At 42.3% G+C, this 21,571-nt stretch overlaps 1 protein-coding gene across 1 annotated transcript; it reads left to right on the forward strand.

Moving 5' to 3' along the window:
• Positions 1-262: 262 nt before the first annotated feature.
• Positions 263-19,651, forward strand: acsl3b (acyl-CoA synthetase long chain family member 3b). Its single transcript, XM_080778616.1, has 15 exons — positions 263-853; positions 5,857-6,406; positions 7,662-7,839; positions 8,013-8,122; positions 8,397-8,535; positions 8,998-9,148; positions 11,875-11,998; positions 12,188-12,259; positions 12,686-12,825; positions 13,318-13,490; positions 14,310-14,384; positions 14,489-14,680; positions 14,907-15,021; positions 15,655-15,812; positions 16,301-19,651. The coding sequence occupies exons 2-15, from the start codon at positions 6,056-6,058 to the stop codon at positions 16,456-16,458; spliced, it is 2,136 nt and encodes a 711-aa protein (XP_080634742.1). The 5' UTR covers positions 263-853; positions 5,857-6,055; the 3' UTR covers positions 16,459-19,651.
• The last annotated feature ends 1,920 nt before the right edge of the window (positions 19,652-21,571 follow it).

The raw sequence follows: 21,571 nt of genomic DNA on the forward strand, positions 1-21,571 counted from the left end.
TGGAAATTGGAGAATAATTTGAACTCTGGAGAGAAATCTCCATGATATTATTATTATTATTATTTAAAAACAATTAGGGTAATGTCTAATCAATCATGTCGACTGACAGTGACTCATGTCACGACAAAAAAAAGTCCATTGTCAAATTAAAGATGTTCTTGAGAAGGTACGAGTCACCAACAGGGAGCGCCGTTTTTCCATTATTGACGCTCTCATCTCTAATCTCTCGATGGTGAGGTGATGCCATAGAATAGATGCAGCTGCTTCGTTGGCTCTGCTGCTCTGCCCTGCTTTGCCCTGCTTGGTTGCCGACCAGAAAACTCGACGAGTCGACGATGATGGCGCGTCTCGAAAGTTGAACGCCGAAAATAACAGATGTACAAGAGTAGATCTGCTCATTTCCACCACTCGACTCCGTCTTCGTACGGCGAAGTATAATAAACCATTAGACCATTAACCATTAGAAGGAACCTCTTGAACGGACGCTCTCTGTGTGACCGAGAGTAACCCCCGCTGACGTCGCAGCAGCCTCAAGCACGCGCCACCTCCAGTCGTCCAATCGCAGACGTAACCGTCTCGACGTCGCCGTCGTCACTTCCGGGATGATAAACACGCACGGGCCCCGGTGGTGGTGGTGGTGATGATGCTCTCTGATTTTTTTAATACTATTGTCATTCAATTCCATTCTCTCTCTCTTTTTTAATAAGTCAGATTTGATAGTTTGATTCATAACAAGATATGCCATTATTATGAATAGCTTATTATAATGAGAGGATCATCATGTCATAAATATGACAAATACAGTTTGTTTCCCTCCTCCTCAGCGGATCTGAACGTAGCGGTTGATAAAGAGGTGAGGAGGATGTGTTGTGTTGTATTGTCTTCTGCTGCTGCTGTTGCTGCAGATGTTCACTATAAATGCGATATGACGCCGTTATATCAAACGTAATAACATGCTGATCGTCCATGTTTAGCAGGACGCCGACCCCGGCTTCTGTCGGAAATGTAATTTCATGTGATTAATTGATATGTTTCATTGAATCAACAGCTGTATGGGTGGGTTAGCTCGTGGGCTAGCTCCATTTGCTGGCTAGTGCGTGCTGCTGCTGCTGCTGCGGCTGCTGCTTTTAGTCCTAATATTCACAAAATGTGGTGGAGGAGAAAATGGCTTCTTGTACTTAAAAAACGGATCTCTATCATCTCTCGCAAATGCTTTGATGATGTTACACACACAACAAGCAAATAACTGCCCAGTCAGTGTGTCTAGCGATTAGAGAATGTGAGTGACCTACAACGTCCATTGATCATCTTCTCATCTATTGAGTAGGCTAAGGAAGATTCTGGAAAAAAAGACTAACTAATACAACTATATAGCATGTTGCCTCTGCTCATATTGGAGGTTTTGAATACACATGTTGATCGATTATAGAGTGATACTTTATTTAACACCTGTGTGTGGGGGTTGGAAATTATTATCTACTTCTTTGAGATATGGCGTCTCCTTAGAGAAAGCAATGAATGTTGATCTTTAAAGCTGGCCATGCAGGGTGAATGGATGTTGACAGAGTACATATTATAACACAACAACAGTCCCATGGTAATATATGGGTTATTAACTTACTAGTCTGTACGTCACCAACCACATGATGTATTATCAGCTGTTCTATTATTTATCACATATTCTGATCTGCAACTGAAGAGGTAAACATTCTCAATGTACAATGCAATAATTATTGCATTATAACACAAGAACAATACCATTGTCTTGTAGTAACTGTTGCAGCCTCATGTGCTAATGAATACAGGTTTCAGTCAGGCGTATCTTTGTAGAGGGACGTGCTCATTCATCCTACTACCAGACAGTGTACACTACTAGACAGACCTTCCTGTAGAACAGGTCTCAGGTGGCAAGGTGAGACTATGTGAGATGTTGTTAGTTAGTACACTGTCTGTAGTACACTGCCTTTTTGGCTCCGTCTAGGTTGTCTTTTGGACTTGATGACAGATGTAGTCCAGTGGTTTTCAACCTTTTTCATATCAATGTCCACATTTATTCTCCATTTGAGCCACAGACCAAGATGAGATTTGGCCTCGCAGGCCCAAAACATAAGTATATTTTGTTATTGTTGGATAATATTTTGTCCACAATTCAATGCTGTACTGATTGATACCATATGAGAGACAACAGGCAGGTTGATCAAAATAGCAATTCGCACCACGTTTCGAACTTGCAGATCTGCTATTTTTGATGCTTGTGTGACACAGTAGTATGCTCAGGTAGGGCGTTAATTTAGCCTACAAAAAAGCACAGAAATAATATGGAGATAAGAGGTGTCTGCCCGACACAACGATATAATAACAAAAATGACACAGATGCTTTCCTGGATTTAAAGGTATGACATGGTTCAGGTCTAAATGGGTTAATGTGTCAAATGTGATCCCGTGCTATTGGTGTGTGCATATATGACTGGAAATGTGTGAGACTGGCTTAGGTCGCTTATAGCAGACTCCTTACCCAGGAGGGGAATCTAATTGCAGTAGTATTTGAAGACCTTTTTTCCGGTTGTCATAACATACTTCCCAAATTATCTTAACCTACTTGCAAGTTTTGGCCCCCCGAGAACATCTACATAGCATAGAAGTGAGATCTGCTCATGGTTATAGATGTTATAGAAGGCTTTATCATGTGTCATGCATGCTACTAGCTTCTATTATTTAATAAGCTTCTTTACAGAAGCTTATTATGTATTAGTGCTGCATGGTTATGCCTAAAATGATAATCCCAATTAGTTTATCTTATTATTCTAATCATAAATATAATTATTGATGATGATGACTTCTGGTACCATCATGTCTTTGAGCAAATGTTCTGTAATGGTCTGTATGATTTAGCTGTGCCTCCTGTGAGCCGAATGGATGGAGAGACTCTCCATGTCTCTCTATTGGTGTACCAATGTTCTGCTCAGAATGCCACAGAGGAAAAACAGTCTAAGTCCACAATATTTATCCATAATGTATAAATGATAGATAAGGGGTCAGGACAACGAGGCCTTTTTGTGGAGGGGTCAGAACTTGGACTTAGACTGTTTTTCGTCTGTGGTACTCTTACTGTAACTTAGCCTCAGTCCCAGCCTTAATCATCTGTGAAGAGAAAAGCCTGGTCACAACCTAAGGCTGAGCCTGAGCCTGAGAGTGTAAGTAGAGTAGAGAGTAAGTGTCGGGCAGGAAAAGCCCCAAAATAATTTCTCCTTTATAATCCTATTCTTTGTAGGTGTTCAGCACTGTAGTGTTGTTAGACTCAATGCTAACAGTAGGCAGAAATGTGCTTCGATACTCAGGGAAATGTATCGAATTATTGATGTGAAAGGCACAAGCAAACCATTTTAATGTTGCAAATATTGGACACGGCAAGACAAACATGGCATCATGTTTTGCTCACATGACCCCAAGTACACAAGACAGACTGTGTTTAGGTTGCTTTGAAGTTGTACAGTCTGATATATTTTTATTTCCACTGACTCAGTGTTCTGTGACAAAATTAGAAATTCAAAGACCATAAATTAGTAATTTAAAACATCAGTTTTTGAAATATGTGAGTATAATTTAGATTTGGTAGTGAAATAATATTAACCACATATTGTCAAAAATAGTCAAACATTTAAGAGCTTGTTGATCAGGGGGCTTAAGTGGTTAAATACTGTATATTTGGACTGTACCGAAATAATGTTTCTGGTAGTTTCACTATTATTACAAGCATTTGTGTTATTATGACTTCATAATGGTTTCCTTCTTAATGTAAATGCAGTCAGAAGCTGTAGAGTGCTGATAGTATGCCTATGCCCCCTCCACTCCAAAGAAAACTAACAATAAATAATATAATCGTATATTGGTTTTTATATAGGTTTTTATAGACATGACAAACAAGACATACATAATGTTAAGATAGCATAGGATGAACACAACCATGCTGTGATTTGAGGAAGTATCTACTATGTATAAAGTTGAAGCGCAAATTGCTGTTGTTAGGCAACGCTTTGTTATGTGTGACTGTGTTCGATCTGTGTGAGAAAGAGAGACATATACTTCACACAGATTACTATCACCCAAGGAGAGTTTAAAAAACATGACTAATGACAAAAAACTCCTGTACCTGCTGGGCGTAGTACAACAATGTGCAAACACAGCAGCAAGATCTGTGAAATATGCTGTGATAGGAGAAGGATATCAAATGGAACACAACCAACTAATCATTGAATGTGTGAAGTGACTTCGGTATAGAAATTGAGTTATTGGATATTCTATTACTACTCAGAGTCTAGTATAGAGTAGACGGTAAACTAAAATAACCTATCATCAGTCTAGACTCTAGACTGGAGTCTAGACTGATGATAGGTTCTTGCTAGTTTGCACTTTGCAGGGAGTGGTGCAGCGCAGGTTAACCCTGTTGGCACTCACAATGTCTGGGCAATGGGTCTGACAGCAGTTCATTTTTAGTATAGCACTCTATTTATTTAACCACAGATAATCCTAATTAATGGTTGAATGGTACTAATGGTTGAAGTTAACCCACTTTGGGCATGTCATTATAGCTGGAAGTGGCCAAAAATAGTGAAAATAGCAGATCAATAAGCTGTCAATAAGCATGTCGCTTCGAGACATGCTGTGAGCTCGTAGATTGTGTGACACCATCGCACAATGATGTATGAAATTAGGACGTGAGTGGTTAAAATACTGAAATGTCTTGTGTTATACCGGACCCTTTATTTTAAGTCATGCATATCTTCTGTCTGTAGAACTGTAGTACAACATATAGTGAATTAATTTGAATTTAATTTAAAATGCGTACAGTAGACATTTTAATTAATATTATTGTAATACAATCAGTAATCCTAGGCAATAGATACCCAAAGGGTACATCATCATAATAACTGCTGTGCAATGCAGCTTGGAGGCTAGTAGAGGCTAGTAGAAGGGCGTAGCGCTCAGTCTCATCAGTCAGTGCTAGATTCCTGGGGGAAGGGTCACTTCTAACACTGTCATGATTGGTCGCTGGGTTACTATTCTCTTGGCCTGCCCGTACAGAGTCTGCAGACCTCCCCCATTCAGCTGTGGAATGTATCACCAAGTTTGCTCAGGTTCACTGGGCCTGGCTAGTGGGGATACACCTAGTTACACTCTGACCTGCATTGATAGCACAGAAATAACTTCCTGCATTGATAGCCCAGAAATAACTTCCTATCAGCTGGCTGAGTGAAACCCTGTCAGACCTCTACTCACTCAAAGGCCTTTACTCGGTACAGCAGTACATCCCGGGAGTGTGACTCAGTCAAACACACATGGTGTTGATGCTGCGCCTGCACATTTTTCTCCTAGATAAGATTATGGTAGACTTGCTAACCTGTGGCTGTGGTGGAACGGAAGCATTTACGGCAAAATAGGTATTGGGGCAATATTTTCTTTAAACCTCCTTGAAGAAAATGACATTTAGTGCTGTTCTTCCTCTGCAACACTGAATTTCTTAATTACAATCCCCACACCCCCAAGGCTGGCATCTTGTGTTTGTGCCCTTGGCCCAGAGGGACGGGAGAGAAATAATGCTGATCAAGGAACAAGCTAAGGATAGGCCTTGTCCCCAAGCAAGCAATCATTGATTTATCTGCATGCGTGCGTGTGTGTGTGTGTGTGTGTGTGTGTGTGTGTGTGTGTCTGTCTGTCTGTCTGTCTGTGTCTTTGTTTTTGTGTTTGTCCGTGTGAGCGAGTGTGTGCATGTCAAGGCTCAATCAGCTGTCATTACTCTGTTCTCAAACATACCAAAAAACCTAAGCTTCAATGCAGGTTGTATTTCTGTGTCTCCAGATTGCAGGGCTACTCTACAAAGACCACCAGCCAGTGACAACCTCCTGGGCCTCACAATAAGTCGAGAGACCCAGTGAGCAGAGCGAGCGGCGGGCGAGTTGTTGTCGCTGGAACACCCCCCAAGCGCTGTCCCTGCACGCCTCCTTGCTCCACCTTCACCTCAGACCCCTGGCTCTCCTGCTGTGACCTTGGAGTAAACATGAGGCTGAAGGAGGACATGAACCCTCTGCTGCTGCAGGTGTTCCGCTCTGTGGTCTGGGTGTACTCCGTCATCACCTTCCTTCCGTGGTACTTCTTCACTGGCGCAGGCGCCAACCTGGAGCGGTCGCGGCGGCTCAAGGCACGCTCTATCAGCCGGCTCCCGGCGGGGCCCTACAGGGCCGTCAACAGCCAGCAGAAGCTGGCGGCATGGATGCGCCCCGGCGTGGACACCCTGGACAAAGTGTTTGAGTACGCCGCAAGGAGGTTCCCCGAGAGGGACTGTCTGGGCACCAGGCAGGTGCTGAGCGAGGAGGATGAGCCCCAGCCCAACGGCAAGATCTTCAAGAAGGTAAGACACGTCAGTGGAGATATGGTCTCGACTCGCGCTGTCGCTGGTGCACACTTCATACCTAAGCCCCAGATGTTTGTTTAATCACTTTAAGCCAGGGGTTTTATGGGCGTGGTTTTTTGGGGAAAGCTTGAAATTAATAAATGGTTGTTAAGGACTGTTACTTTTGAGGTAAATTAAATCAAGCCCTTAACATATTATTTAACTGATATACTGTATGCTAGTGGTCCAGTCTCCAGAGATAAAAAAAGATTGAGAACCACTGATCCATTCCTACCCCGTGGTTGCCTTTATAAACTCATTAAGACTTTCAACTATAATGACCTGCACAAATGTAGACACCAGGTTGAAAGTTTTGAAGACTCTTGACATAGCCTTGTCCCTCACACTGCCCATTGCCCAGTCAGCCTTGATAATGTCAGTCAGCGGAATTACAGGAAGTGGGGTTAGTGTCTGAGAGGTTGTGGTTAGTGTGAGGAATGTGGGTGTCCGTCTGGCGGAGCAAACTCAAGAGTGCAGTTTTACTGCTCTTGTGGGCTTGTTTCCCACTGCAAGCCTCTTCAACCCAGCCTGCAGTATCAGCAAAGGTTCCCCAGAGGGCGCTGGCTGACTGGATATTAGCAGTGTTATTATTGTTGAAATGGTATAATAAGCCAGACTTGGAGCACTGAAGCTTATAATTAATTCCTGTGCTACCATCAACAGTCAAGGGCTATGCGTCACCCGGTGTTGTATTAAATGGCCTTGATGATCTTCCCCCTCTTTTCATATAATATTCTAGTGCAGAAATATGGTCTGGCATAGAATATTACCATTCATGGCAGTGCACACCATTCGAAGGTTATTCTAGCGACTGTGATGTTAGACATGTGGGTGGGAAAATGCACTGCAACATTATGATCACCAGACAATAATTGTCTAAATAACCCTGGCATGATAGGGGACATTTCTCAAAAATAGCCTAAAGTAGGCCTATTAATGCTTAGTTTACTCTATACACCTTGTATGTTGGTGTTGCATGGGAAAAATACCAGCTCTACACACTCAGCTTGTAGATGTGCTATGTTTGAGGGGCCCCTCCTATGCACAGCTTTGTGTGTATGTCCATTTGAGCACGAAACGTGTTTGTAGCACGGAATGTGATGATTTGATTGGCTGAGCACGGAATGTGATAAGAGCGCCCCTCACTTTTTACACAAGTGTGATTCTTATCATACAACAGTCCATTTGAAAACCTGACTTAATGTGTGTTTAGGTAATTCTGGGCGAATATAACTGGCTGTCGTATGAGGACGCCTACCAGGCAGCCATGTGCTTTGGCAGTGGACTGGCAGCTCTCGGACAGAAAGCACAGTGTAACATCGCGATCTTCTGTGAAACCAGGGCAGAATGGATGATAACAGCACAGGCCTGCTTCATGTACAACTTCCCACGTAAGTTGTGGCCATAAGTGTACACACACACACACACACACACACACAGGCAGAGCCGTGACCCATGATTCAGAGTTCAGACTTGCACATGCCCTAACTCAAAAGCACTGCTATATCAAGTGACGTGACTGACTCTCCCAACTCCACTGTCTGTGTTTTGCGTTCTCTGACAGTGGTGACGCTGTACTCCACCCTGGGACCGGCGGCCATCGAACACGGCCTGAACGAGACCGAGGTTACACACATCATCACCAGTAAAGACCTGCTGCAGGGCCGACTCAAGGTACACGGCACGCACCTGTGTCTGTATGCACACACACCCCGCTGCTCCCTACAGGCCCCACTGACTGTTTAGCATGTCATATCAATACGGCTAGACAATCTAGCCATGCTGCACAAGCCTATACACCAGTTGGCTTTCTTTACAATTGGATTTAATTAAATTCAGTGGCGCTACAATAATTCACGTGCATGCGTGCGTGAGAGAGAGATTAGTACTTGATGAAGAGCTCATCAATGTTTGCATTTAGTAATTACTCCCCCATCTAATCTCCCAGGCCATCCTAGCCAAGGTACCCAGGCTGCAGCACATCATCGTGGTGGACAGGAAACCCACCAGCTGGCCGGACATGCCCAGGGGCATCATGGTCTACAACATGGACACTGTGCAGGAGATGGGAGCCCAGCCTGACCACAGTAAGCAACGTCGGCCGGCCTAATTTTGCGCTCCGCTTCTGTTTCTTTTCAAGTAGCGCCTCAAGCAGTAGAACATGTAGAACAGTACAGGAGTGTGGTAGAGGTGTTGCTTCACTGAAAGGTAATCGCCACAATAACAAGACACACCACACAGGCAGGTGTGTAGACCAGAATCTCACAATGGGCCGGGCCAATTTTTGGGTAATTACCCTCCGTTTTAAGATTCCTATACATGGACTTTAAAAAAAGATATATATTTTATAATTAATTAGTTTCAGTAAACGTTTTTCAAAACAATTCCATAAATGAAGATGTTTGTAGATCTGTTGTATTCCCTATTTTGGAAATAGGTTATTAATTCATAGTAATAATTCATATTATTTTGGATCTGGAGCTGAAAAAGATGCCTGGTGTGTAGACTATATTTTCCTCTCTAACCGTACTCCTTGTCGTCCTGTTCAGTGGCAGTGCCTCGCACACACCCAGCGCCCTCTGACATCGCTGTCATCATGTACACCAGCGGCTCTACAGGCGTCCCCAAGGGCGTCATGATCTCCCACAGCAACATCATCGCTGGGATCACCGGCATGGCTGAGCGCATCCCCAATCTCAAGTACGCCGATGCCTTATGAATTAATTTCTCAGGCCACCTGCCTCCCTTATATATATATTGATATTACACAGGGGCGGCCTTAACCCATTCTGACCTGAGATCAGATTCATACGAGGTTTCCACTGGACACACACTGGTCTGATTAACACATTCTGACCTGAGATCAGATTCTAAAAATGTCAGTCGTTCTTCGATTTTTCAAAAATAGCAGACCTACAAGCTCGTAGCGCGCCACTCGGTGGCGCGCTATGAGCTTGTACATCTGCTATTTTTCAATAGCTAAAGCATAACATAGTGCTAACACCAAAATGGGTGCCCGGTCAGAATGGGTTAAGGATCAGGAGGCCCCGTTCATGACATCATCATTTTAATAATTCATAATTATTTAAATTTTTCGTTTTGTATTTGTCAGTGTGTATTAATCAGACTTCAAAGCATGAACAGCATACACAGCCAAGTAGAAAATACACAAAAGCATACCCATTTTGAATGCTTGCGCAAGTTGATTACATTGTATTAGGGCTACTGCCTACCGTCATTGCGCCGCATTATCACGGCCCGGTTAAAAACGAGAATGATACACACCATGAACTGACCATAGACAATATCCCCTTTACAGCTCTCTCTTTATTAACGAATATAATTCGCCACAATCGCCAGCCTATACACGTATGGACTGGACAGAAAGAGAGTGCAGAGAGTACAGACAATATGCCATACTATTACTAGGCTGTTGCTCTGCGCTCTGATGCCCTCTCCACGCCACGCATCGTGGCGCATGAACAACAACAATAACTGCACGTGGACCCACGACGACCCACATATGAATTAGATAGTTTATAAGAAATGGCACGGCGGCCATCCTTGCAGGCAGTGACAGTAACAGAATGAGAATCCTGTAGGCTGTAACCTGTTCATTTTGGGGGGCATCAACAACAGCCTGTTGTTGATGATGAATGATACTATGAAACTTAACAATTAATTAACTAGTACTCACCTAATGACGCCGCCACGGAGGATATACCATGTTTAACGTAATTCCAAAGTGTTTAGCCTACATTGTTTAAGTCATAGTGTAAGATTGACCGTGTTAGTGGCTGGAGAAACAGTACAGAGGCATTGGTAAAGGTTAACCAATGGTAGATTTATTCACCAAATGAGCACTACAAACCGGCATAATAAATACTGGAAGCTCTCTACTCCCAGCACAGACTTCAGTTCACTGGCAAAATGGCAGCCTTTTATACCCAGCTGGAGATAATGATAATGGACTATCCCATTTACAGGGGTGTCTTCAAATGAGAACATAGTAACATACCATAAATAAGCATACAATAAATACATAAATACAATAACCTTAAACCATACAAATGTTAAGTTTCTGTGAACTACATGAACTATACAAGTTATATAATAAGTCCTTCAACACTACAACATAAATAAGCAATCCCAACAGCACATCTTAACCCCCCGCTATCCTGACATGGTCCAGCCCAATCCTCACTGAAACACATCACAGGCAATTGTTAGACATTCAATCAAACCTCAACAATAGAACTCCACATTATTGCACTTCCCAAACATATTGAATCTATAACCCACATTGCACTTGCCCCTCATATGTTTGTTAATCACCAAGCATTTCCCCAGGTGGAACTCGTTGGCTGAGTGGCCATCTCAGCTAAACTTTGGCCATGAAATTCTGCTTATGTGAAAGTGAAACTAAAGTTGGGTCGTAGTTTTTTGTGTAAACTAACATTGTTCTTGTGAAGCTGAAGCACTTATTTTGTTAGTATTTATGAAGATCACTTTCCATTTGGCCAAATATCACCACACTAGGGCATTCACACGCATATACTGTACTGTACTGTACTGTACACACTAGGGCAGTCACACGCATATACTGTAACTGTACTGCAGCTTCACCTGAACACTGCATGGGGATTTTGTGTGGCTATATTCACAAACTGTGCACATGGTGTTTTTAGGATGAATGGATGATATATTTTCCTACATTCATATTAATCTCTGACCCATGGCATCTCTTAAACGGCGTTTTGATATAGCATACCTACACTGCACTACCGTGCTGTATTATTTATGAGTGTGTACAGTTAAAGGAACTGCTGGGACCATTTGTGGTTCTGTACACTGCCAGAGCAAATACACACTTTAATCCACTCTACTCCTACAGTTATACATGGGAGAACTTGTCATTTATGGTGACTCGCAACGATCGATTTGTCGGCCTTAAGTGTTTGTAGTAGTTTTGTAGGTGGTTAGTGTGTTCTCTGTGCTTCGTGGAATCTCAACAGTCAGCAGTGCTGGCAAATAAGATTTCAACCCCCAGCGATTAAACACATCCTCACAGATGCAAAATGTACAAATTTCAAAACAAAGTAACAAACGGGCCGCAAATAAAAATCTGTATAGCACAACCACACACGTTGTTGTCTTTTCCGGCACAGCTGTAAGGATTGTCAAACTTTACACAGACCTCACCATTTAGTTCTAGTTCACCACCCAAACAACCTCCGCTGAGTGGGATCAAAATTGGCACCATTTTCAACTCCCATGTGCCCTCAAAAGGCCGGACCCAAATGGAAATACACTGCAGGCTGTGTGAGTGTCCGGAGCGGTTCAGGTCATGCTATATGGTTATGGTACTTAAGCTTCACGGTATCCATTATGGCTATTTTAACCAGTCATTATTTCTGCACCGGCAGTGAAACGGACACCTACATTGGCTACCTGCCCCTGGCTCATGTTCTGGAGCTTAGTGCTGAATTGGTGTGTATCTCTCATGGGTGCTGCATTGGCTACTCCTCACCACAGACGCTAGCCGACCAGGTGAGTGCTGCCACGCACACATTCACACACACGCACACACATCATGTACCTAATTAATTATCTGTTGAAGTAATGCAGTTAAAGCTCTCTCTCCTCTCTCTCGCATTACAATCAGAGATCATCTATTATTGAGGTTGACACCTTTTCTCTGTCTCATTGTTCTTTTTTTTGTTTTTTTCCATTCATCAGTCGACCAAGATAAAGAAAGGCAGTAAAGGAGATACCAGCGTGCTGAAACCTACTCTCATGGCAGCCGTGCCGGTATGTTTCTTATCACATCTGCCTTTTAAGGGCTATTAAGGGACTAAGGGCTGTCGTATAACAATGATGTGGCTGGCTCTGTTGCTGTCGTTCATCAAGTCGCTCTGAAAGGGATCCCAACCATGTCATTCACCACTTGTTATTGTCCTTCTAGTTATGACTCTGCCATCCGCCAACAATTTAAATTACATATTTATATTTATCTTTATACTATCATTCTTGGTGTGGACAGCCCTTTACAGGTGGGATTAAGTTCTGTAGTTAATTCTGGGACAGTTATCGAACTATCCATTGTCCACCACAGTAAGCAACGTCGGCCTAACTTTGAGCTCGGCATTGTTAACAAAAGAAAATAGATCAAATAAACACAGAGTATGCCGTTTACGTAGCTTATTTCCTTTGACCCATGGGACTCCTCCTGCGTAGGAGATCATGGACCGTATCTATAAGAATGTGATGACCAAAGTGGAGGAGATGAGCAGCTTCCAGAGGACACTCTTTGTGTTGGCCTACAACTACAAGATGGAGCAGATCTCCAAGGGATACAGCACTCCACTCTGTGACAGGTAATGGTGCCTGTACACTACAGTTCATGCCTTAAACAAGCGCCTTAAACAACCCCTGACTGTAAGATTTGACCATTTTTAACATAATCTGTGCCAGGAACGTCAGGTTACATTTTAAGCAGCATACCCTACCTGTCCCAAGACGTAAAGTTGTGTTATTTAAAAGAAAATCTTATTTTTTCTAAGTTTGTCTAAGTTTTTCTGACGTGCACGCGATGTGCACATGGATGCGCCCACGGTTATTTATTCTTTCTTGTCCCATATCTCTGGCAACTGCACTGCGTTTCTGTTTAACTTGAGGCCAATTTATAATCCCGCTCTGAGCTATGTACCTATATGTTTGTGCATGTTCAAATATTTAAGTTCAGTATCGGGTGGTTATTTCGTTAAAGATCCTTTTTATTTTCATGAAAAGCTAAAGCTGGGTGATATACTCATTTTCTCATAGTTTATTTTATTTAACTTTGTTTCTGTTTTTTTTCTCCATTGCAGCCTGGTGTTTAAACGGGTGCGTTCACTGTTGGGAGGAAAGACGCGTGTGCTGCTGTCTGGTGGTGCTCCTCTCTCCGCCGCCACCCAGCGCTTCATGAACATCTGCCTCTGCTGCCCTGTGGGCCAAGGTTACGGCCTCACGGAGACCTGCGGAGCGGGCTCCATCAGCGAGAGTAAGGGAACACGTTGCTTTAGTAGAGGGGAGGAGGCAGGACGTTTTAAATACTTGATTGTCGAGGTTGAACCTGGAACCCGCCCACGGACCCCTGTGGATCCCCGGGACCCCACTTAGTTAGAAAAGGGTTTGTCTGTCCCCTCAGTAGTAGAACAATCACATGTGCATGACATCAAGAAACATACAGTAAGCATCTCTGGCCATAAGCAGAACACAGCATTAACAGTCCTACACATCCAGGAAATGCCTGGTGAAGTGAAACTCATCAAGAGTGTGAAAGTCTTCTATTAGACCGTGAGCCACAGGGGGTTGGTCTGTACCATCTGGCTGAATAATGCTCATAGTGATTTTTGTGAAGGTATACATGTCTAGAGTTAGAAAATACGTGTATAGTATAACATCTATATCAGCATAGTGCATGTATTATTTGTATGTTGTTTTTGAGTGAATCTCTTGGTTACAAAAAAACATTGTTCTTGGTGAATCACTTTGTTACGGCCAGCTCACCTGTTCATATAGGTGAGGTATTTGTAAAGATTGCTATTTCCACTTGGCCAACTGAGACATGGATCATCCACACATAAGTTGACATGCGTACACTGCAGCCAGCCTTTTCCATTGTACGTGGAACTACATGAATGGATAGCTAAAAGACATACTCTCTCCCCATGCCTTCAATAATGGACAGGGAGGCCATGCTGTTATCGTAATATGCCTTGCTTTTGGGGGGTTGGTGGGTGAGGTAGGGGTTTTAGGATGAATTATTTAATTCTTAGTTAAGCATGCTAATGGTCATGCACGTGTTTGTGTGTTTCAGTGTGTGACTACAGCACAGGACGTGTGGGGGCTCCTCTCGTTTGCTCGGAAATCACACTAAAGGACTGGGAAGAGGGTGAGTTGGATTGGAAAGAACAAAGGATTGGAAAGAACAAAGGCAATATGTACTTCTGCCTTCTTTGCTCGCTCTTATTAATATAAAGCCTGGTGTTCCTCCAGGAGGTTACTACAGTACAGATAAGCCCAACCCACGGGGGGAGATTCTGATTGGCGGGCCCAATGTGACTATGGGTTATTACAAGAATGACGCCAAGAACCGCGAAGACTTCTTCTTGGACGAGAACGGCCAGCGGTGGTTCTGCACGGGAGATATCGGTGAGGTCCACCCGGACGGCTGCGTCAAGATCATTGGTAAGGGTACTGGAAAAACAAAAAGCTGTGTTTGTGTGTGCATGTTAACCAGGGTTGTAAACTCGAGACTTGACTTGACAATTCACAATTTTGAAGGCGGATACTTCAGACTTGATTAAGAGGGACTTTTGACTTTCTCCTCCATATACACAAAGTACAAAGACGTACGATACTTGTGACTTGTATAGCAGTGACTTGGTCACAACTCTGTGCCCTCCCCCTGCAGATCGTAAGAAAGACCTGGTGAAACTGCAGGCAGGAGAATATGTCTCTTTGGGAAAGGTAGAGGCTGTGCTGAAGAACTGCTCGCTTATAGACAACATCTGTGCCTATGCCATCAGGTAACAAACTGATGTTCCCTTTCTACCCTACTTCATCGCTCATTCACACTTTCTCTCATAAAACATCATAATCATAAATCAGTTTCACTTTTCAACTGTGCATAAACCGCTGTTGTTCAAATGCTACCACAATACAAAATAACTGATGGACATCCTTGTAGCTGAGAGGGTACATACAATTTTAACATGGATCTAGATGTATTGAAAAAGGCATTACTTTGTAACTGTTTCAGATCATTTGTATTATATACATACAACCTAATTAAATTATGCTGGGCACCGCTCATCACAAATTACATGCTTGTTTGTGTCACTCTGTGCGAGACATTTCCGCTGTGTCGCATTCTATTTCTCGGTGTCTTTTCTCCCAGATGCTAATGAAGTGAAAACCCTTTTTACTTGGACACAAACAAGCACTAAGTCAGTGGTTCTCAAAGTGGATTCCATGGAGTCTGTGGGTTCCTTTAGGGGGTCTAAATTGACCCATGCAAGTCTGTAACTCTGAAAATATACCAAATGAACGCCAACAGGTCCATTTGGTTCCATTTGTATACTGTCAGAGTTGAGCGGAGACCTTGAAATGTAAAAGTTTGAGAAACACTGCACTAAGCCATCATTCTTTCTATTTTCTAGTGACCAGTCGTACGTGATAAGCTTTGTGGTGCCGAACCACAAGCAGCTGATGGCCCTGGCGGAGCAGAAGCATGTGAAGGGTTCCCTGGAGGAGATCTGCAACAACCCGGAGGTAGAGAGGGAGGTCCTCCGCATCATCACAGAGGCTGCCGTCACAGGTAGGAGTTGAGACAGAAAGCAGATGAAGTAGGTATAGGGACTATTAGGGAGCATACAGTATGAAAGCAGGGTTATTATAGTTAACTAAAACTACAATATAACGAAAATGGATATAGAATTTAAATAGAATCAATTCAAATAGAATAATTGAAAAATAAATTACTTGACTGAAACAGAAACAAAAACGAGGCTTTACAATACGATAACTGAAACTGTATTGTGTGTTTACAAAACGAACTAAAACTAACTAATCCAGAAAGAGGCTGAAACATTTTCAATAGCAGATCTACAATCTTACAACGCGTCGAATCACGATGTGACACATTGTAAGCTTGTATAGAGGCATCTGCTGTTTTTGCTATTTTCCTGAACCTTTTGAACTTCTTCCATTCCACCACTGATTAAGTATAAGTACTCCTAGAGAACAGCAGCATTTGTGCTGTTATCATGTCTTTCTAATGTGTGTGACACTGTCCCGCCCTTCCAGGTCAACTGGAGCGCTTTGAGATCCCCAAGAAGATCCGTCTGAGCGCTGAGGCCTGGACTCCGGAGACCGGCCTCGTCACCGACGCATTCAAACTGAAACGCAAGGAGCTCAAGTCACATTACCTGGAAGACATTGAGAGGATGTACGGTGGCAAATAGCACACCAACACACACTGACATACGTCCGTACACACAAATATATATATATATATTTATATATACATGTAGGTATATGCTGTATATAAACATATATATAAATATGTACATATATACATATATAGTGACAGAAGCCACTACCAGAATTTCTCACTGAGAGGATTTCATAGATACAGGTAATAACACGCTTACATACACACATGCCGACATGCAGAGTACAGACACCAAAACAAACCCAAGCACCTCGCCCTCTCGGCTGCCCTGCCACAAGATTCAATCAGAGAGAGAAGGGATGAATGAGTGGGGGGGGGGGAGTAGTTAAACACTTGAATCCAATTGAGATCTGTCGTTCCAGATCAAATGGCAGAGGGAGCTCGATAGCCGAGCTGATCCATACAGACACAGTATGTGGCGCTCTCCTCTTCAACGGTTTTTTAGCTGTTTCAGTTGCTATGACGACAGCAGCGTCCGAGGTCTGACTCTGGATGTCTGCGTGACTCGAAAGAAAGAAAGACATGACACATTTTGCACAACCAGACCTTCTTGGGACTGACATCCGTGTGCTCCCATCTCCTCCTGTCTCCTGTCTCCTTTCTGGACTTTGCTTGTAGTGCAGATATCCTGGTAGAGAAAGGCTCAAGTCGGTGCCGTGCGCCTAAAACAGTTGAACTGCAAGCTTGCGTTTGTGAGCTTGTGGATCAGCTTTTCACGCCGCACGGCCTGGTATGAATTACGTCAGTGTGGCTGTGATCTCAAAGAGGGATGCCCTCTGGCAGTTTTGGGTCAAAATTCAGGTTTGATTCTATGCAGGGATCTCTTTTTATTTCATGATTATTTGTTGGTGAGACCTTCTTTTTGTATCTTCTTGTTGTTTTTTGTCTTGTTTGAGTCGGTTTGTCGTTTTTCAAATCCATTTTGTTGTCAGTGTCCTTGAGGAAATCGGTGTCACAAAAGCCATGAGAGATTCATCCCAAAACACGTGTTTTTGTTTAAATGCTTTTCTTAGGTTTTTGTTTGTTATCGTATTATTCTGAGGATTTTGATCACTGTCCTGTTTTTAAGAGTGAGTTCGTTTGTTTTTGCCTTTTTAATATTTCTCTGCCTATAGGATGTTTTTTTTAATACATATACGTTTTTGTTACGAGCTCCTCTCATTTCCCTCATTTACCTGTGTCCCAAAGTTTGTTCATCTTGAGTGTATGTTTGTTTACAGACTTGAGAAGGTAAAGGTTCAGTTTCTTACTGCCCTGGACCAGCCCCTCTGCCCACTGTCTGACAGGCGTCGGGATGCCTTTCATTCCATGTTCCATCTGTTACTTTTTTCCATGTTAATTCCAGAGGGTTGTTTGTTTCATCAATGTATAGCTACACCTACCACATCTGCCAACGTATTCCTCCTGTCATGACCAATGTACCATACTGATGTCTCCAAGTGAACCGAGCCTAGCCCAGATATTTAGTAACAAAAGATAGCATTTGTTTTTTTATTAAATACAGTGGAGTTTTTTCAAAGCACATTTACAGTATTCATTCAGTGGTTGTTTGCCCAAGTCCTTTTTGGTACATTGTATCCTGTTGTTGTTTTTTTTCGTCATAGATCTAGTTACCGTTATTCTTAACCTATGAATATGAACTACAAATTGAATGTGCAATATGTATACAAAAAAGAAAACTAATGTAAAGGAAAAACGCACAGATTTAGCCCCCTTCCACAAGTGTATGAATGTGTGGGCCTGTTGCTTTCCACGCCAATGTACAGTACAAAGGAAAACTGTGTGAATACAGAGAGAGAGAAGTAGGGAGGGAGGATTAGAATGTTTAGATGTAGCCCATTTTTAAAAGGTTTTGAACATACTGTAGTCAATTTAAGTTCTTTTCAGACCTGTAAAGTGAAAATACATATTTGGCATTGTAAAAAAAGAAAAAGAAGTAACAAAAAAACGAAGATGCATGATGGAGACGAGGTTCAACTCTACCGAAGCACTTGGATATATGTCATTTGTATGGAAAGATATTTGTCTGACACTCAATTTGAACAGTTGACTATGAAACTAGTCCTCATTACACTCCTTATATGATTGTGAGAATATGTAACCGGAATTTAATTTGAAATGGAAATGAGGATTGGGTTGCCTTCATGCATAAGAGTCCAAGAATGTTAAAGGATATTTTATCTTCAGATAGGTTTACGTACTGAATATGACACTTATATCCTGGAAACCTATACAACAGTTTGAAGAAACTGCAGAGTTTTTGAAAACATAAAAATTAACACCATGTTTCTTGACATCCACAATGCTGATATTCTCTAAATATCATCAAGGACAATATTATGAAAAGATAACTCCTGTTTTCTAACCTGACCCTCAACTGTGTCTCTCTTGTATCTAATTATCTCATCACGTAGGCCTGCGAATGGTAGATGAAGTGACATTTTGACAGGGGGTCCTTTTGTAAGGGCAGTACAGGTCTCAAGTTCTCAACCTAAAGACACCGCAAATGGAGATGTTATATTCTTAGAAAATTACCTTGGTATGCCAGTCCTGCCTTGCTTATACAGAAGACGAATTGCAATGCAAAAGGTACAAGTTGAAGTTGCTTTTACTTATCGGACGTCCCATTGCGTAACTGAGAATATACTATTTTAGCATGTAAATTAAATTACACTGACTAACTTACGAACCCATTCACTGTTATGCGTATTACTTTCTCCTGACATTTCATTAGAAAGCCTATATACTCTTAACAGTCCTGTTTGCTGCTCTCCTTTGCCTGACTAAAGGTGGCTAGTTGCCTTTTAACACACACTGAGCTTTCCTCGCAGGTCATAGGAAAATGAAGTCTTTTGTTAATGAGGAGTCTCACGTCTTAGTCATGAAATCCAACTGAATTACTACCGATTATAAGAGGAGATGAGAGACAGTCCATGGTTGTTTTAACTCATTGTAAATATAGGCTGGAGGGAGTGACGATCAAAGTGAATCGATGCATCCAGTTGTACAGGTGTAAAACCTCTTTTAAACCTATTTAATAATCTTTGTTATTGACCAGTTTTGGGGGTATTTCTTTCCTTTTGTTTTATGTGGGTAACTGCCCCCCACGAGGCGGGCTATCACAAGTGTCTCCTTCCTTATTTATTGATAATTTGGGCCTTGATATGTATGTAATAAGAATAAAGGTTTGTGTTCTAATTTGCCATTTGTTTTGGTATCCGCAAACTGGGAAAGGCATGTGAATAGCAATTATATATGAGGCTTTGAAATTACTGTGTGTGTGTGTGTGTGTGTGTGTGTGTGTGTGTGTGTGTGCGTGCGTGCGTGCGTGCGTGTGTGTGAGAGAGAGAGAGACACCTGTGTGCACAGATTATTACAATCAGTGATTAAAATCATATCCTGAAAATGTGAGTTTCTATGGCAACGATCAAGGCCTGCCTGCCTGTGTTTGGACTGTGATGCGTTATTAATTGACGCAAATGGAATAGGCAGTTCTTCAAGTGAACATAAGCCCATGCTTTTCCTGTCAGGCTGAAGTCAGTGTTTTCACAGACTTTGTGTGTGTGCACGTGCACTCACTCCATGGACCCCATCTGAAAAGAATTTGTGCCAGGGACACAAAATCTTTTTTTTATGAAGGTTATGAAAAATACAACATTGAAAATATTCTTTAATCCATTTTTCATCAGTGTAGCAGATCAGAGACACACACACACATACTGTAAAATGTATGTATTTATTTATTCCTCTCCAATTCTACTTTGAAAACCTGTGTCAAATCAGCATGAAAGATGAATGACTAGTACATGTGACTGGAAAGGCAGTAAGGCCTTGTCTAACAGTGAATAAAGAAATTACTCTGGAACATAGAAGGAAAGTGAACGGAGAAAGCAAAAAAGTGCAATTCCTTGATACCCTCTCCTCTCACAGAGCACAGAAGCTGCAACAAAGATGATTGCAAATATTCAGACTTACGTTACGTATCATTGTGATTAACTATAGCTATACAGCAGGGCTATTCAACTGGTGGCCCGCAATTTCCGCAATTCCGCAATTTCCATTTCCGCAATTTCCGCAATTACCATTTCCGCAATTTCCACAATTTCACCTTCAGCATTTTTAGTTGAGGACCCCTGGCCTACATACATCTTTGTGTTTGAACACAAAATGCATTTGTAGAATCCAAAAAAATCCGCGCTTTGCGCGCACGCTGTGCGGCCCTCCACACACAATCATTCTACAGCTGTGGCCCCCGACCTAATCTAGTTGAATACCCCTGCTATACAGTATACCACTCAAGGGTCTACCAGAGTTCAACATCACTTAAATCACTTTCAACCAGGTGTTCCTACTTTGGGCATGTCTATAAGCACAAACAAATAAAACACATTGCAAAAATAGCAAATCTAATCTAAGATTTGAGCATTTGATTTAACACTTTTTAAGCATTTATTTTTGGAAGTTGATGCTTTATTTTGGACAGTGAACAGAGAGACAGGAAAGGTAGGGGAGAGAAGATGGGATTTGAACCCAGGCCAGCTGTGGGAAGTTTACAGCCTTATTTATGTGTTAGGCCTAATTGCTGAGTAGTAACAAGTGAGCCACAGCCACAGGGGTGCACTGCCCACGCAGCCCACCACACTGCTGAAATTGTTTTTGTTTAAACTTCGTGTTTGTGATACAAAGAAAGGACCAGTATTGAATTGCAATAGCTTGCAAAAACCTTATTTCTCAACCAACTTTATGGTTAATAGGCTATTTTTTAGACCCTGGCTTTAAAATGTCCAATTTAATAAAACACCCAACCCACATTCTTCATTCATTCTCTACACAGAGAAAGACCAAATTCAAAACCATTCAAATAGTCTTCCCGCATCCTCACATTCTAAATGATTCCCTCTGTTCCCACGTTAATGAAAAGATGATCAGGGGGAATGTGATGATTGCACATCATCTGCAGCCGGCAATGAAACATGGAGAATATTGAGAGTCAAGTCAAGTGCTTCTCGCTCTGTTCTGTCCCTCCAATCCCCACGAGCCCTGCGCGTGTGAGTCAGAGGAGTAACGTGCACCAGCCTGCTGACGCACATTCGCACATTTCAGTGGCTCCGCCCCGCTGACAA

Source organism: Protomyctophum bolini (assembly GCF_963924005.1).
Source record: "Protomyctophum bolini genome assembly, chromosome: 12".
In the NCBI taxonomy this organism is placed as follows: Eukaryota; Metazoa; Chordata; class Actinopteri; order Myctophiformes; family Myctophidae; genus Protomyctophum; species Protomyctophum bolini.

Bases quoted from the DNA above. Each gene is read 5' to 3' on its own strand.
- acsl3b (XM_080778616.1), top strand. From the start codon at position 6,056: ATGAGGCTGAAGGAGGACATGAACCCTCTGCTGCTGCAGGTGTTCCGC. The intron at 6,407-7,661 runs GTAAGACACGTC...ATGTGTGTTTAG, and splicing joins ACGGCAAGATCTTCAAGAAG to GTAATTCTGGGCGAATATAA. The intron at 14,681-14,906 runs GTAAGGGTACTG...CTCCCCCTGCAG, and splicing joins CGGCTGCGTCAAGATCATTG to ATCGTAAGAAAGACCTGGTG.